This window comes from Cervus elaphus, chromosome 4, assembly GCF_910594005.1.
Source record: "Cervus elaphus chromosome 4, mCerEla1.1, whole genome shotgun sequence".
Taxonomy (NCBI): domain Eukaryota; kingdom Metazoa; phylum Chordata; class Mammalia; order Artiodactyla; family Cervidae; genus Cervus; species Cervus elaphus.
Window position 1 is genome coordinate 62,394,874 of NC_057818.1, and position 16,562 is coordinate 62,411,435.

Genomic DNA, 16,562 nt, shown 5'->3' on the forward strand with positions numbered 1-16,562 from the left:
GGCTATGAATAAAAACGAAATATGTTTCTGAAGTATCTGTGAGTGGGGACAAATTCTAAGTAGGGCATATTGATACTGATTTTCATGATTAAAGTATCAATAGCTCAAATCTCACGGTTCCCTGCTGGAACCTCTGGTTCTGAATATGACTTTGGTCACTAAGAACTAGGAGAACATTCTCTAGGGAGTTGGCACTAAGGTGTACCTGCTCTTGCAGACTACAGTGGAAATCATGGGGGAATTTCTGTGTAACAGACATTGAGTTGTAACAGCATACACAGGGAGTATTTGCCTCAAGATAATTCTTCAGAAGTTCTATGACATTTCAGGCAATGCGGTATGAAAATTTCACCTCCATAAAATGACAGATGGAGAAATTATCTCTCATTTTGAAAATCCTTCAAATTGAAAATCCTTCTCAAGTACTTTGGCTCCATTTTGCTACTCATAATCTAAAGGGAGGCACAGTTCAGTGGTCAACTAATTTTTGGTAGAAAGACGTCTCATGGAGACAAACTACACAAGCAAACACATGAAACTCCCTTCCTTTCTTAGACCTCAGTATTTCCTACTGCTTCCATGTGAATCCCTGTCTGTCTCCAGGGACCAAGGGGAATAGAACCTTCCTCAAACATTTCAATAGTCTCTTTGGAGATGATTGGCATAAACTTTTAAATATTGTTTTATCACTAGCAACTGAGCAATAAAGATTTTCACATAAAATCTCAGTTCCCCAAGCCTGTGTCACATCGAAGCTACAGGTGAAAAGATAATTGCAGTTCTGAGGAGACGTGAATCGCAGGATGACAAGCCCTTATCTAGGGGTCTGACTGCCTCCCTCCCTGTCACAGGGGCAGCTTGCCGTGACCAGAACCATGAACCCACTATCCGGGCAATGGGAGAATGTCGAGTGAGTAGTTTCTGTTTCAGCCTGAGGGCAAGAATCTGCAAGAAACAGGTGCTTTGGGGAGTCTGGGTTGCTGACTATACAGGAAAAAGAAAGTATTCTGATTCAAAGTAATCCAGGGCCAAAGCAACACAGGAAGGAGGAATAATTTAAAAAATTCAATGGAGCTATTAAAGAGAGATTAGGTGCTAACCAGAAGTCAGTTCCCAATGCCTCCTAATGTATCTTAGTGTAATTCTTTTTGAAAAATATTTATTTGGCTGTGCTGGATCTTACTTGTGGAATATGGGATCTAATTCCTTGATGAGGGATCAAACCTAGGCCTTCAACCCCAACCTCCCCCACCCGCCACCCACATTGGGAAGGAGGAATCTTAGTCACTGGGCCACCAAGGAAGTCACAGCGTAATTTTTGTGACAGCGATTGTTACTGTTGAATCCAAGCCATATGAAACCTGATGTTTAATGTAACTAGTGACTGGAATTGCATAGATAGATCTGAAATCATGGAGTACCTTACAGAAAACATGCAATTTTAGGGTTACTATACGTGTGCCAATAGCAGCTCCATGATTAATAAAAATAAATTAAAACTATGGGTTTGATCTGTCTTTAATAGAAACAGTGTATACAGTTGACAATTCTGTGCTTAGTCGATGAATCGTGTTGGACTCTTTGCAAAGCCATGCACTGTAGCCCGCCAGGCTCCTCTGTCCATGGAAGTCTCCAGGCAAGAATACTGTCTCTTTCTTCATTCAGTTCAGTTCAGACACTCAGTCATGTCTGACTCATTACAACCCCATGGACTGCAGCACGTCAGGCCTCCCTGTCCATCACCAACTCCCAAAGTCTATTCAAACTCAAGTCCATTGAGTTGTGATGCCATCCAAGCATCTCATCCTCTGTTGCCCCATATCCTCCCACCCTCAATCTTTCCCAGCAGCTGGGTCTTCTTAAATAAATCAGTTCTTTCCATTATGGGGTCAAAGTATTGGAGTTTCAACTTCAACATCAGTCCTTCCAATATTTAGGGGTGATTTCCTTTAGGATGGACTGGTTGAATCTCCTTGTAGTCTCCTTGTAGAATCTCTCAAGAGTCTTCTCCAACACCACAGTTCAAAAGCATCAATTCTTCAGGGCTCAGCTTTCTTCATAGTCCAACTCTCACATCCATACATGACTACTGGATAAACCATAGTCGTGACTAGACATAGCTTTGTTGGCAAAGTAACGTCTCTGCTTTTTAATATACTGTCTAGGTTGGTCATAACTATTCTTCCCAGGAGTAAGCATCTTTCAATTTCATGGCTGCAGTCACCATCTGCACTGATTTTGGAGCCCCCCAAATTAAATCCTGCCACTGTTTCCACTCTTTTCCCATCTATTTGCCATGAAGTGATGGGACCAGATGCCATGATCTTAGTTTTCTGAAGGCTGGGCTTTAAGCCAAATTTTTGACTCTCTTCTTTCACTTTTATCAAGAAGCTCTTTAGTTCCTCTCCGTTTTCTGCCATAAGGGTGGTGTCGTCTGCATAGCTGAGGTTATTTTATTTCACCCATCAATGTTGATTCCAGCTTGTAATTCTTCCAGCCCAGAATTTCTCAATATGTACGCTGCATAGAAGTTCAATAAGCAGGGTGACAATATACACACCTGACGTACTCCTTCCCCTATTTGGAACCAGTCTGTTGTTCCCTGTGGAGCTCTAATTGTTGCTTCCTGACCTCTATACAGATTTGTCAAGAGGCAGGTCAGGTGATCTGGTATTCCCATCTTTCTAAGAATTTTCCACAGTTTCTTGTGAAGGTTTCTGTTGGTTGTGCATTAACATTTATTCATTACAACCAACTGAAACACTAAAAACCATTCACTTCTACTAATAGCCTTGTATAAATTTCACACATAGTTGACATAAAACTTTTAATAATCCATGATATGATCCATGATTAAATACATTTCAAAAGTACAGAGAAAGATATCATTTTTCTGATTTTTATGGTGTACAAACAAAGCCTAGGAAACAATTAGTAAACCTGATACACAGTACTTGTCTGCCTTTTCCAGGAAGGGTTTCCAATACATTTCTAGGTTATCCCAGAAGCTGTCTTTATTGCAACACTGTCAAGTAATATTCATGACTTGTGCTGAAAGGTACATCAGTATTGTAGTGAACTGAAATGGTGTTCCTCTTTCAAATCAATTGATAGACCTATTGAAAATTTATAACCAACTTCTGTCTTCCTTTAATACTTGAAGACATTCCATGATCACTTACATCATGGCAACCTCCCGATATTTCACATCAATGACAAACACCTCCATTTAGATGTTCATTGTCCATTTTACATTATGGTATCCTTCATCTTCTATTGGAGAATAGATAGAAATGGTTGCAACACAATATGAAAAGGCTAATCTTTCAAGCATAAACCATCCAAAACCTATGTTTGCATACACACTATAGAAGTGAAGCATAGTATGGATTATTTGAGCATTGAATTACATTCACTTCTAATAATCTCAAATCACATCATTATAAACAAGCATACATTGCTAATAATTCTAACTTTCTAAACGTCAATCTTCATCTCATGATCCATGCTAATATATCCATTTTCTGTGAGTTTTAACTATGGAGTACTCCCTATAGTAATTCTCCTTCAGAGAAACTTCAGAAAAGAGGATTGATGAAATATTTTCTAATATGCAGTATCTTATGTTTCTTTACATTAGAATTTTGATTAAATACATTTCTACATATTTGTTACATCATTTTCGTAGGTTTCTTGTGTAAACTCCCAAGTTTTCTGATGCATGCTTATGGCAAACCTTTCATCACTTCTTCCATTCCTAGTTTTCTTCCCCAGTGTGTGTTCTCAGCTCTTTAGTGAGATGACAACTATGACTAAAGCCTTTGCCACAATCTTCATGCTTTTAAGGTTTCTCTCCAGTATGCACTCGCATATGTGTAGTGAGAATTGATTTCTGATTAAAGGCTTTGTCACATTCTGTACATTTATAAGGTCTCTCCAGTATGAACTCAGAGATGATTAGTCAGAATTGATTTGTGATTGAAGGCTTTGCCACATTCTATACACTTATACAGTCTCTCTCCAGTGTGAACTCGCAGAAGTATTGTAAGATTGAATTTCTGATTAAAGGCTTTGCCACATCCTGTACATTTATAAGGTTTCTCTCCAGTATGAACTCACAGATGTTTAGTGTGTTTCGGTTTGTCATTAAAGCCTTTGCCACATTCTATACACTTATACGGTCTCTCCCCAGTATGAATTCGCTGATGTCTAGTAAGAGCAGAACTGTTCATGAAGGTCTTCCCACATTCTGTACACTTATAACGCTTCTCCCCCATATGAATTCGGTGATGTTTACTAAGATTTGAACTCGCAATAAAGGCTTTTCCACATTCTGAACATTTATAACATTTCTTTCCAGTGTGAGTAAGCTGATGTTGAGTAAGAAGTGAGTGATGGACAAATGTTTTGTCACATTCTGTATGTTTGAAAGATGTCCTTCCTGCATGAATTTTCCTACATCTACTTAGATTGGATGAGTTATTAAAGAATTTCCTATGTATCTTACATTGGTGTCCTTTCTGTGGATTTTGAATAGTTTGCTGTCGTACAAGTTCTGAAGACTGATTAGAAGCTTTACCGTATTCACTACAATTATAAGTCTTCTCTCCGGTGTGAATACTCTTTAGAGAAAGAACTGACATCTGATAAGAGATATTTCTGCATTTATTACTTTTAGAATCCCTGTGTGAAGATTCGGGTCCCTGATGTTTCATAAGGTTTGAGTCTCCTTCAACCTTATACCCAGTTTGATTGCTTGAATACCTTCTCAATCCACCATAAATACCCTTATAATTACTGGGGCTGGAACTCTTACTTAAGGCCTGAATAATTTTATTACACGTGGAAAGCTGTTCCGTATTAGCTATATCATGACGTACATTGAACAATGGCGGTTGGACTACATCTCTTCCATTATCATCAACACTATATATCGTGGAATGGAGGAAATATCTTTTGCTGGAAGAATAATGACTTCCTGCTCACAGATCGCTCAAATTGAGTATATGGTGAGTTTTGTCCCTCATTTTTACATTTCAGGTGTTCAGACATGCTTGAACCTATGTTTAAATGAGGGCTACGTTCAGAATTGTTTGAGTGAGTATTTGCAGTAGAGATTAAATCACCTTCCAAATATACCACGTTTCCTTTCAGAGAACATGTATGTTTCTCAAGCTGAGGTGAATCTTTTCTTAAGAACTTACATTTCTCAGCAGATATTGAAGACTGAAATTGGTGTTTTCCACAATGTGACACATGTTGCTCATTTCTTTTGCACTAATGTTTGCCTCATGTGTCACTGTCTCAATTTCTTTATGTCCATATAAACATGTCTGTCTTTCATATGCCCTCATATATTCCCAGTGTTTTATTTTTTTTTTTCCCAGTGTTTTATTAAATTGAAATTTCTGAGGTGAAATCTTTCATATATTCCTAGGTTTGCTTTTGGATACAAATCTTTTATCCTTGGTTTCTCTGGCATCAAATCACAGGTGTCTTGTGGAGACACACCTGAAAGATAGAAAATAATAAGTAATCTTACCTGCTCTTCCCAGGGAATATCCTTAAAGATTTAGAGAAAACTGATGAAACTTTCATTAGTTCAAAAATGAAATAGAGAAGGGAGGATAAACATGCCAGAGGATTAGGAGGACATGGACTTCTTCTCTCTCCACAAAGGCATCAAGAATACATCAGAAATGGAACACTTCTCACAGAGCCCAGCTGGACACTAGCAGAGGCCCTTGGAAATCTACAAGGACAGATACATTCCTGCTGAGCCAGGTAGGACGAGAGAAAGAAGAAGGAAAAGGAAGGGGAGAGGACGTGGGATGGGGCCTGCAGCCCTGGGGGGACATGAAAGTGAGGAGCGGTCTCCACATCCGGGGAAGCCCCTCGTCGGGGACCTCAGCTTGGACAGGAGGAGAGCCTCATTCTCTGTGGGAGAGAACATGGCAACCCGCGTGTGGCAGCAGGACAGAGTTAGACCTGCACACGGGGGCCTGACCCCGGCCCTGCCCACCCAGCCTGAGAGGCACGTCCACCGCTGCAGACAAGGGCTGGGCGCTGAAATGTGGGGTTCGGACAGCATACCCAGGCAGAGGACTGCAGTTGGCAGTGAGGAGACATCCTGAGGGGACGGGAGTGAGGGACGGGGCTCTATAAATGGGATGCTTGTGGAGGAATCCTGAACCATCACAGAGCAGAGCACAAACATCTGGACCAATCTCACGCACCAAGCTGCAGGCACCAGAAGGATGACTAACGAGGTGCCCGTAGCCTTCAAAACAGAGACTACAAGCAGAAAACTGGACAAAATGAGATGGCAAAGAAATGTGTGACAGAGGGAGAAGTGTGCTGAGAACCTACAGGAACCACTAAATGAAGAGGAGACAGGCAATCTAATGATTACTTCTTGCTTTTAGTCATCTGAAGTGGAGACACCAAGCATTTTCACAAATCCTAGCTGCCTAATAATTGTTTCGCCCACTTCTTGTCAAACATGTTTCCAAGAATGTTCTATTAGATGCTTCAATGTAAAAATAATTAAAGATATTGACAGAGAACTATTCATAAAGTGAAGGACACTTTATGGAATAAAGGACACATTATTATAGGAAAATATCTGAAGAAGCTCATTATACATACGATAAACTTAATAATTTCTTGAGAAACTAAATGAGAGACTTTGAAAATATGCTTGAAACACTGGGAATTCTACTCATTGCTCTGTGGAGACCTATATGGGAAGGAAATCAATAGAATGGGAAAGACTAGAGATCTCTTTGAGAAAATTAAAGATACCAGAGGAATATTTCATGCAAAGATGGGCACAATAAAGGACAGAAACGGTATGGGCCTTACAGAAGCAGAAGATCTTAACAAAAGGTGTCAGGACTATGTGGAAGACCTCTACAAAATATTTTAATGACCATGATAACCAGGATGGCGTGATCACTCACCTAGACACAGACATCCTGGAGTCTGAAATCAAGTGGGTCTAAAGAAGCATCATTACCAGCAGAGCTAGTGGACGTGATGGAATTCCAGCTGAGCTATTTCAAATTGTAAAGTTGATGCTGTGAAAGTGCTGCACTCAATATGCCAGCAAATTTGGAAAACTCAATAGTGGCCACAGGACTGTGAAACATTAGTTTTCATTCTAATTTCAAAGAAAGACAATGTCAAAAAATGTTAAAAAGACCACATAATTGCACTGATGTCACACACTAGCAAAGGCAGGCTCAAAATTCTCCAACTGAGGCTTCAACAGAATGTGTACGGAGAAATTCTAGATCCTCAAGCTGGATTTAGTGAAGGCAGAGGAACCAGTGATCAAATTGCCAACACCCCTTCGATCACTGAAAAAGCAACAGAGTTCCAGAAAAAATCTGCTTTGGCTTTATTGACTATGCCAATGCCTTTTACTGTGGGGATCACAACAAACTGGAAAATTCTGAAAGAGATGGCGATGCCAGACCACCTTACCCTCCTCCTGAAAAATCTCTATGCAGGTCAAGAATCAGTTAGAACCAGACGTGGAACAACAGACTGGTTCCAAATTGGGAAAGGAGTATGTCATGACTGTATATTGTCACTCTGCTTATTTAACTTATATGCAGAGCACATGTTGCATGAGCCCTGGGTGGATCCCTGGGTTGGGACGATTCCCTGGAGAAGGGAAAGGCTACCCACTCCAGGATTCTGGCCTAGAGAATTCCATGGATGGCATAGTCTGTGGGGTCGCAAAGAGTTGGACACGACTGAGCAGCATTCAGTTTCACTTTACATCATGCTAAATGGTGGGCTGGAAGAAGCACAAGCTGGAATCAAGATACAGGGAAAAACTTCAACAACGTCAGATATACAGATGGCACTATGCTCATGGCAGAAAGCAAAGAGAAACTGAGGAGTCTTCTGATGAACCTGAAAGAGGAGAGTGAAAAGCTGGCTTCAGACTCAACATTCAAAAAACCAAGATCATGGCATCCAGTCCCATCACTTTATGGAAAATAGTTGAGGAAACTATGGAAACACTGACAGACTTTATTTTTCGGGGCTCCAAAAATACTGCAGATGTTGACTTCAGCCATGAAATTACAAGATACTTGCTCCGTGTGAGAGAGTCATTTCCTAAGTAGGTTGATAAGTCTAGGGGTCCCCAAGGAGAGAGAGTTCTGGAATACTCAAGGAGGAAGGAAGGACAAACTTTTTACTTTTTTTCCTCTACATTCCTTAGGATTATATAACAATAGTATATCCTGCCTGAGCACAGTCTCTGCATTAAACCTTCTGGCTAATTCTGATCTTAAAATGTAAATTATGGGAGTAGGTCTGGTGAGGACTTTACAAGCTCCAGACATTCTTTGGATTCACTGGAGAGTATGTAACTCCATTGCTAACACTAGCAACGGGGTACTCTTTCTGCCCCCTTCTGATGTCTATGTCAGAAGCTTTCTCTATCTCCTTTATACTTTAATAAAACTTTATTACACAAAAGCTCTGAGTGATCCAGCCCTGTCTCTGGCCCCGGATTGAATTTTTCTTCTCCAGAGGTCAAGAACCCCGGCGACTTTGCATGATTCATCAACAGCCTTTCACTTGGGAGGAAAAGTATGAGCAACCTAGACAGCATATTAAAAAGCAGAGACGTTACTTTGCCGAAAAATGTCTGTCTAGTCAAAGCTATGGTTTTTCCACTAGTCATGTATGGATGTGAGAGTTGGACCATAAAGAGAGCTGAGTCCTGAAAACCTGATGCTTTTGAACTGAGGTTTTAGAGAAGAGTCTGAATCACTTGGACTGCAAGGAGATCACACCACTACCTCCCAAAGGAAATCAGTCCTCAATATTCATTGCAAGGACTGATGCTGAAGCTGAGGCTCTAATAATTAGGCCACCTCAGGCAAAGAACTGACTCACCAGAAAAGACCCTGATGCCGAGGGAAATTGAGAGGAGGAGAAGGGAACAACAGAGGATGAGATTGCTGTATGCATCACGGACTTGACGGACATGAGTTTGACCAGGCTCCAGGTATTGGTGATGGAGAGAGAAGCCTGGTGTGCTGCATCAATGGGGTTGCAAAGAATGGGACACGACTGAGAGACTGAATGAACTGGCTGATGGGTATAATTGATTCTTCTTGGTGTACAGTAGTACAAAATTATAAAACAGCTGTATTCCAATTAGAACTTTTAAAAAAGATTTCTTTATATAATCTAGAAATTCTTATAGTTGGAATCAACCATTAATAATATGGGTGGAAAATGTGCTAAGGTTTTATGCCAATTTATTTTAAAATCCGATGAGGTAATTGAGTATATTAACATAGTCAGCATTTCAGAATGGGGCCAATGCACGTAAGATATTTAATATAACATCATATAAGGAAAAGAGAAACTTTGAAGTAAACCTGAGATGGGCATTCTTTGATTTTCAGCAGGTGTTGCTTTCTGCAGTGAAAAAAAAATTACTTGAATTTGAGATTTATTTAGAAGGTCCTATATCTAGCTCCCAGTGGATAGGAAGTTATAAATCAGAAAACAAAAACCTGTCCCTAGTATTCCTAGGAGTTTAGCAGTTTGTCTACGACTTCACTCACACATTTTTGTCTAGAGGTAGAAACTTTAAAAGGACTGTCATACAGTTACTCATAAATGGCACAGTTTTCCTAGGATCCCCAAGAAATGGAAGAGCAACCAATGAATGCAGTTTGTGACAAGCCAAGAGGAGACTTTTAGCTCACACTGTGATGGAAAAAAGGAATCACTGGAGATCAAGTCATGAATGATTTCAGAGACAGAGTGGGGAAGGTGATCCATTTCTTTGACAGTAGCAGAAATAAATCTAGGTTTTCCCAAATCATTTCCAGTGAGGCACATCTTCCTAAACCACGTGACAAAGGCTGACTTCCTCACTGCTCCTTGGACCTCTCATCTGACTCATCATCTCCATCTACTCACACCTACCTGGGTGTATGGCTGCTGTCTCCACTCTCCTTATACTCCTGGGATTGTTCAGTTGCTCCAGAAAGGTGACCGGATTCAGCCCAGAGACTACAAGTCCTGTTCATCAGAGAAAGGAATGTTTGTGTTCTTAGAGATTCATCCGTGCCCAATCCTATATGTATTCAGGTGAGACGAGAATGCATGGGAGAATGTTAATACAGCCGGGAAAATGATTTCCCCAAATACTTTATTCAAAGCACCTCTAGAATACTAACAAATACATAACAATCAAATCCTGAGATTTTGGTCACCTGCTGCTAAGGCAAAAGTAAGTGTCTAAATGTGAAAATAACAGAGCGTGCAACTATTTAATCCCACAGAACGTATACAATTACCACTCACCTAGAACGAAGCACGCAGAGTACATCAGGAAAGACAAAGCTGACCAGCATAGCAAACCATCATGAAGCCTTCCTGTCTAAATTCACAGATACTCACTTCGCCCTAGAGAGCAGAGATCTGAAACCACTCTGGGAAGCAGACAATTTCAGAAGACATTCTAGAAATGAAGGAACCAAAACCTCGTGGGTAGGTAAGCGATTCTGGAAGGCAGTTGTCCTCACCCAAGGAGGCCAGGTTCCTGTAGTTCTCTAACATCACCTCCCTGTACAAGTCCCGCTGACCGAGGTCCAGGCATTCCCACTCCTCTTGAGTGAAGTCTATGGCCACATCCCGGAACGTCAGCCGTCCCTGGAATACAAAGTACAGATGCCATGGGGCCGTGGGAAGACTTCCTTATGTGACCCAAGATGGAAACAGTAAGTTCAGAGACCTGGTTTTCCTTTACGAGAGTGCCTGCTATTACACAAGAATATAATTTTTACACAGTAGTATCTTCACCATATTTTTAACCCCAGAAAAAGAGGATGACTTATGACCCATAAACTACTACAGAAAATATTATGACTAGGAAGAAGAATTATAAAATAATCAAGAATTATAAAATAAATGTTGGCATACTTATTTTTGACTGTTGTACTCATGTGACACAGGATAAATTGTCTATCAAAAAAAAAAAAAAAAAAACCTGGAAATATTTTTTAAAAACACATTCCAATCCAAACATTCTGGAGTGGGACCAATGTGCCACATTTTTAACAAGCTTATTTCAACTACTAATGCTGAAAATTCTGCTCCATGAATGACCATTTTGAAGAGCTCTTAGGTAGAATAGTAAGGAAAGAATTCATACTTAACTTTGAACTTTAAGTGTTCTACAGATTTTACAGGTCCCATAGTAGTAACCTTGGTAGCAAGAATCATTTTAACTATTTAGCATCTACTATATATGCAGGTCAGGAAGCAACCGTTAGAACTGGACATGGAACAACAGATTGGTTCCAAATAGGAAAAGGACTACAATATATAGTCAAGGCTGTATATTGTCACCCTGTTTATTTAACTTATATGCAGAATACATCATGAGAAATGCTGGGCTGGGAGAAGCACAAGCTGGATCAAGATTGCTGGGAGAAATAAAACAATCTCGGATATGCAGATGACACCACCCTTATGGCAGAAAGTGAAGAGGATCTAAAAAGCCTCTTGATGAAAGTGAAAGAGGAGAGTGAAAAAGTTGGCTTAAAGCTCAACATTCAGAAACCTAAGATCATGGCATCTGGTCCCATTACTTCATGGGAAATAGATGGGGAAACAGTGGAAACAGTGTCAGACTTTATTTTTTTCGGCTCCAAAATCACTGCAGATGGTGATTGAAGTCATGAAATTAAAAGATGCTTACTCCTTGGAAGGAAAGTTATGACCAACCTAGATAGCATATTAAAAAGCAGAGACATTACTTTGCCAACAAAGGTCTGTCTGGTCAAGGCTATGGTTTTTCCAGTGGTCATTTATGGATGTGAGAGTTGGACTGTGAAGAAAGGTGAGTGCCGAAAAATTAATGCTTTTGAACTGTGGTGTTGGAGAAGATGCGTGAGAGTCCCTTGGACTGCAAGGACATCCAACCAGTCCATCCTAAAGGAGATCAGTCCTGGGTGTTCATTGGAAGGTCTGATGCTGAAGCTGAAACTCCAATACTTTGGCCACCTCATTCGAAGAGTTGATTCACTGGAAATGACCCTGATGCTGGGAGGGATTGGGGGCAGGAGGAGAAGGGGACGACAGAAGATGAGAAGCTGGATGGCATCACCCACTCCCGATGGACCTGAGTTTGAATAAACTCCGGGAGTTGGTGATGGACAGGGAGGCCTGGAGTGCTGGGATTCAAGGTGTTGCAAAGAGTCAGACTCCACTGAGCGACTGAACTGAACTATCTTTCTGACAGTTTTTCAGAGTCTTCAATGTGCAAGAGAAATAATTTAAAATCAATAATGTTGCTCTTGCACCCTTTAGAAGATATTTTAACAAACAATTTTTAAAATGGCAGAGCTGAAATTTTACATTAGTTTATGGACTCTAGACTGTCATAAAACACAGACAAATATACAAAGACAACTCTACTGAAAGTTTACAGAAATTTCTCTATTCCTACATAGTACTAAAAGCAAGAAAATTGTTAGTCACCCAGTCATGCCCTATTCTTTGAAACCTCAGGGACTGCAGCTTGCCAGGCTCCTCAGTCCAAGGGAATCTCCAGGCAAGAATACTGGAATGGGTGGTCATTCCCTTCTCCAGGGAACCTTTTAGAAGACAGGAAAAAAAAAAAAAAGAATTTCATAGCATGGGAATCTCACAGAAGCACAGGAGCCATGAACACCTGAGGTCATGGTGTAAGAGGTACATGGGAAAATGTATTATCACTGCCAGGTATTTTGACAACATTATGAAAAGCATGATCTCAATCTACTATGAAAAATATTCATTTTATGCTCTTCCACTGCATATATTGCTCCCAAGATCTGTAACCTAATAGCATATGTCATAGTAAGTTTTTCTTCTTGAAGCAGGAGAATCTCTGGTACTTTTTTGATTTCTGAAATTTTTTTCAGAAATTCTGGACCGCTGAGTTCATTCTATTTATAAGGGCATTTTTTTTACTCCTGTTCTACAGAACTGAATTGCATCTCCACCTAAACTCATCACGGCATTTCTCTACTTCCCTGGGACCCCAACACGAACCACATTCCAATGGGAATCTCAGATACCAGTGAATTCCCGTGTTCATTTCTCACAAAGGGAAGTCATTAATTCTTCTTGAGAATTCATCATGCTCTACAGAAAGCCAGAATAGAATGAAGAAAAGGCTGTGGGACACAAGGGAGAAGCAGCCTAAGAGCCGGTCTTCACCATTATAAGAAATAAAGGAAAAAAGACGTTGACAACAACAAACCCCCCAAGGGAGAAAAATTAGAATCGGAGAGTAAAGGTGTGCAACTTCTCAGCCCAGCCCTTTCAGGAGGAAAAGCAGACACAGCCCCCGACCCGGGACAGGACGTTTACCTGAGAAGCTGCCATCTCCTCGTCTTCTTCCTCCTGCTCTGCGTCTTCTTTGGGCATATTATGTCCCAAACTCACATACAGGCTGAGAAAATACCTTTAAAAGCATCCACACAGTTCTTTCACCTTCAGCTGCTGCTGTGGAAAAGAAGAGAACGTCTTCTTTCTCTCTCCCTTTTCTGAGCTCTTTTCTGGCTTCCTCGGTCCCAGAGCTGTAGTGGGTAATCAAGATCAAGCTGATATGCTAATCACATCCTGGGCTTGGTGCTCTCTTTCCCCAGAATCTTTCCAGACCACCCCGAGAGTTCTCTTTCTTTTCGCATTAGAGAGACCAAGCCCCAGAACCATTCACAAGAGACAAGGGACCCAACTTCTGGGCTACCTGACGCTGCCTCTGAGGGTCTTTGAAACAAGGCAGCAGGAAGACCCGCTTCCAGGAGCCCTGAGCTTGAGCCATCAGCTCTGCCTGCCCCAGAGCTCCGAAGCAAGTGTTGAGAGCGGGATCTTCTAGAAACAAAGAACTTCAGCCTGATTCCAGGGGAGGGGCTCTTTCTCGGATGGGTGTGGCCCTGCAAGGCCTGTGCCCTTGGTGGAGGTGAGGGGAGGGGTGAGTATTTAGTGGGAATCACCTGGGGACCCTGGGTTCCTGCAAGGCTTTGCCCTCAGGATTCTAGGAAAGATGGCCTGAGTCCTTAGTTTTGGTTTGTTTGTTACTCCCCTCTGTAACCTGGGACACAGGTTTGCACAAAATGATTTGCACTCTGAACACCTCTCTTCAGGTGGCAGGTCTGCTACAGCAAAACCAGGAGCCTGGAGGTGTTTCCATCACAATTTCTTTGAGAATAAACCAGGGGCAGCAGTGGACGTTGGGTTAACAGTGTGTATGTGCAGGGACAGATGCATTTGAAAATGATACCCTAAAATCTATCCGGTGACCAACCAAGGAAACAATGATGGGTATTAAGTCATAAGTGAACTTACCCATAAATTAACACATGAAACAGATTCTCTGGTGGCTCAGAGAGTAAAGAGTCTGCCTGCATGTGGGAGACCCGAGTTTGATCCCTGGGTCTGGAAGATCCCCTGGAGAAGAAAATGGCCACCCTCTCCAGGATTCTTGCCTGGAAAATCCCATGTAGCCTGGCGGGCTACAGTCCATGGGGTTGCAAGGAATCAGACATGGGCTCAGCGACTTCACCTTCACTTTCTTCACCAACAGAAAAATGTTGCTGCTCTACTTCATGTTTGTATTTCCAGGTTTTATGAATCATTCGCTACAATTTCTTCTCTGTTCTTTACGGACAGTTCTGTTTTCTGACGTCTTTAAAGGATAATTGACTAATGAAAAATTAAAGATAGGAGCATATCCATTTTTCTAGTAGTATATATTCTAAAAAATAATCACTGTGCATGCACCAGTACGACTATCTTAGATGATTTAGTTTCACAGCAGAATTGAGACTAAGGTACAGAGATGTCCCATATACCTTTTGTTCCCTCACGAGGACAATCTCCCTACTTATGTCCCCACCAGTGTGTACATTTGTTACCACTGATGAATATACATAGACATAAAACGAAGTTTCTAGTTTCACCCTATGTTTCTCTTCTAGGGGTGTTCACTCTAGGGCTGGGCAAATGTATGTGTCCATTACAAAACCTGTGTCCATTACAACAGTTTAACACAATCATTTCATGATCCTGAACTCAGGGTATTCATAGCCCCTCCTTTGCCACAAAGAGCAACCACTGACCATTTTAATCTCTACAAAATTTCCGAATGAATTCTCAGGTGGCTCCAGGTAAAGAATCCACCTGCCAATGCAGGTGACTTGAGTGATGGGTTCAATCCTTGGATAAGGATCCCCTGAAAGATCCCCTGAAAGAAGAAATGGCCACCCACTCCAGTGTTCTTTCCTGGGAAATGTCACGAACAGAGGAACCTGGCAGGCTACAGTACATTGGGTCCCACTCAGACACAGTGGAACACATAAGAACATTCACCTACACCAAAATGCCATGTTGTAAAAATCCTACTTCTTGTGGCATTTTCAGATGGACTTCCTTCACTTAGTAAAATGCATGGAATTATTGTCTATGTATTTTATACCTTGAAAGCTTAATATAAAAAAGCTTAATATCTATGTCTGCAGCTCTAGTCCTGCTCATTAAAGAGTATGTATCATCAATAATATTTTCTAGATTCCATATGTACATATGTCAAAACTTTTTTTCACAAATATAGAGATTAGACCTGTCGACACAGCGGGAGAATGAGGGGGGGCCCAGTTGAGAGAATAGCCTTGACATTTATTCACCACAATGTGTAAAACAGGTAGCAGGTGGGAAGCTGCTCCATAGCACAGAGAGCTCAGCGCGGGGCTCCGTGATGGCTAGAGGGGGGAGACGGAGATCGTGGGAGGGAGGTTCGAGAGAGTAAAGTTTGTTCTGGATAAGGAAGATGAAAATGTTCCTGTGTATTTCCTCTTATTTAATTTTTTGTGTGCAGTTACAGTGTATAATGTGTTTGTTTAATTATGTCTTGTGTTTGTGGATTATAAGGAATGTTTGTAATCTGTTTAATAGAGAATGAATGTAAAAATTGTTTGAACTACTTAGAAATATAGGCAGAGCCATTGACTGCTTTTATAGAACTAGGTGTTCTCATTATCGCGAAGTAAGTTGATAGGTGGGTTATAACATGTTGTGTAGTTTTACCTTAGAGAGGTGTTGCCCCTAGAAAAGAAGAATTTGTATTGATCGAGACATGTAAGAAGGGAGAGGTAGAAAGTTCAGGACATTGAGTTACATTTATTTGCCATAAAATTTTCTTTCATTTGTCATAAACCTTTTTAATATTTTTGTATTCATCATTTTATTTGCCATTTCTTATATCTTTCTATTAAAAGCATATATTTTACTTTTCTTTAGCAACTATGAAGTGTCTTGTATGTTAGTATTTTATAGATTGTTAAATATGTTTATTAAATCATATTATATTACATACATAAATATATATTTATATTTATGTTTATTAATAGCTTAAAATCTTTTTAGTTTTTCTCTAAGAAAAACTTTTTGTGAGAGGAAGTTAATGTTCAGTAATTAATGTTTTAAAATCTTATTCATTTGGAAATGACCTAGTTGTTTAATAAACT

General features: G+C 40.6%; 1 protein-coding gene across 1 annotated transcript in view; it reads right to left on the reverse strand.

The window, feature by feature from the left end:
* LOC122690256 (putative protein ZNF720) overlaps window positions 1-13,510 on the reverse strand; it is a 40,057-nt gene extending 26,547 nt beyond the window's left edge. The window contains exons 1-3 of the mRNA XM_043897339.1: window positions 13,408-13,510; window positions 10,572-10,698; window positions 9,970-10,065 (exon numbers count right to left, since the gene is read on the reverse strand). Of these exons, the coding sequence (XP_043753274.1) occupies window positions 9,970-10,065; window positions 10,572-10,698; window positions 13,408-13,464 (280 nt within the window). The 5' untranslated portion in view covers window positions 13,465-13,510. The remainder of the gene's footprint in view (window positions 1-9,969; window positions 10,066-10,571; window positions 10,699-13,407) is intronic.
* Between the last annotated feature and the right edge of the window lie 3,052 nt (window positions 13,511-16,562).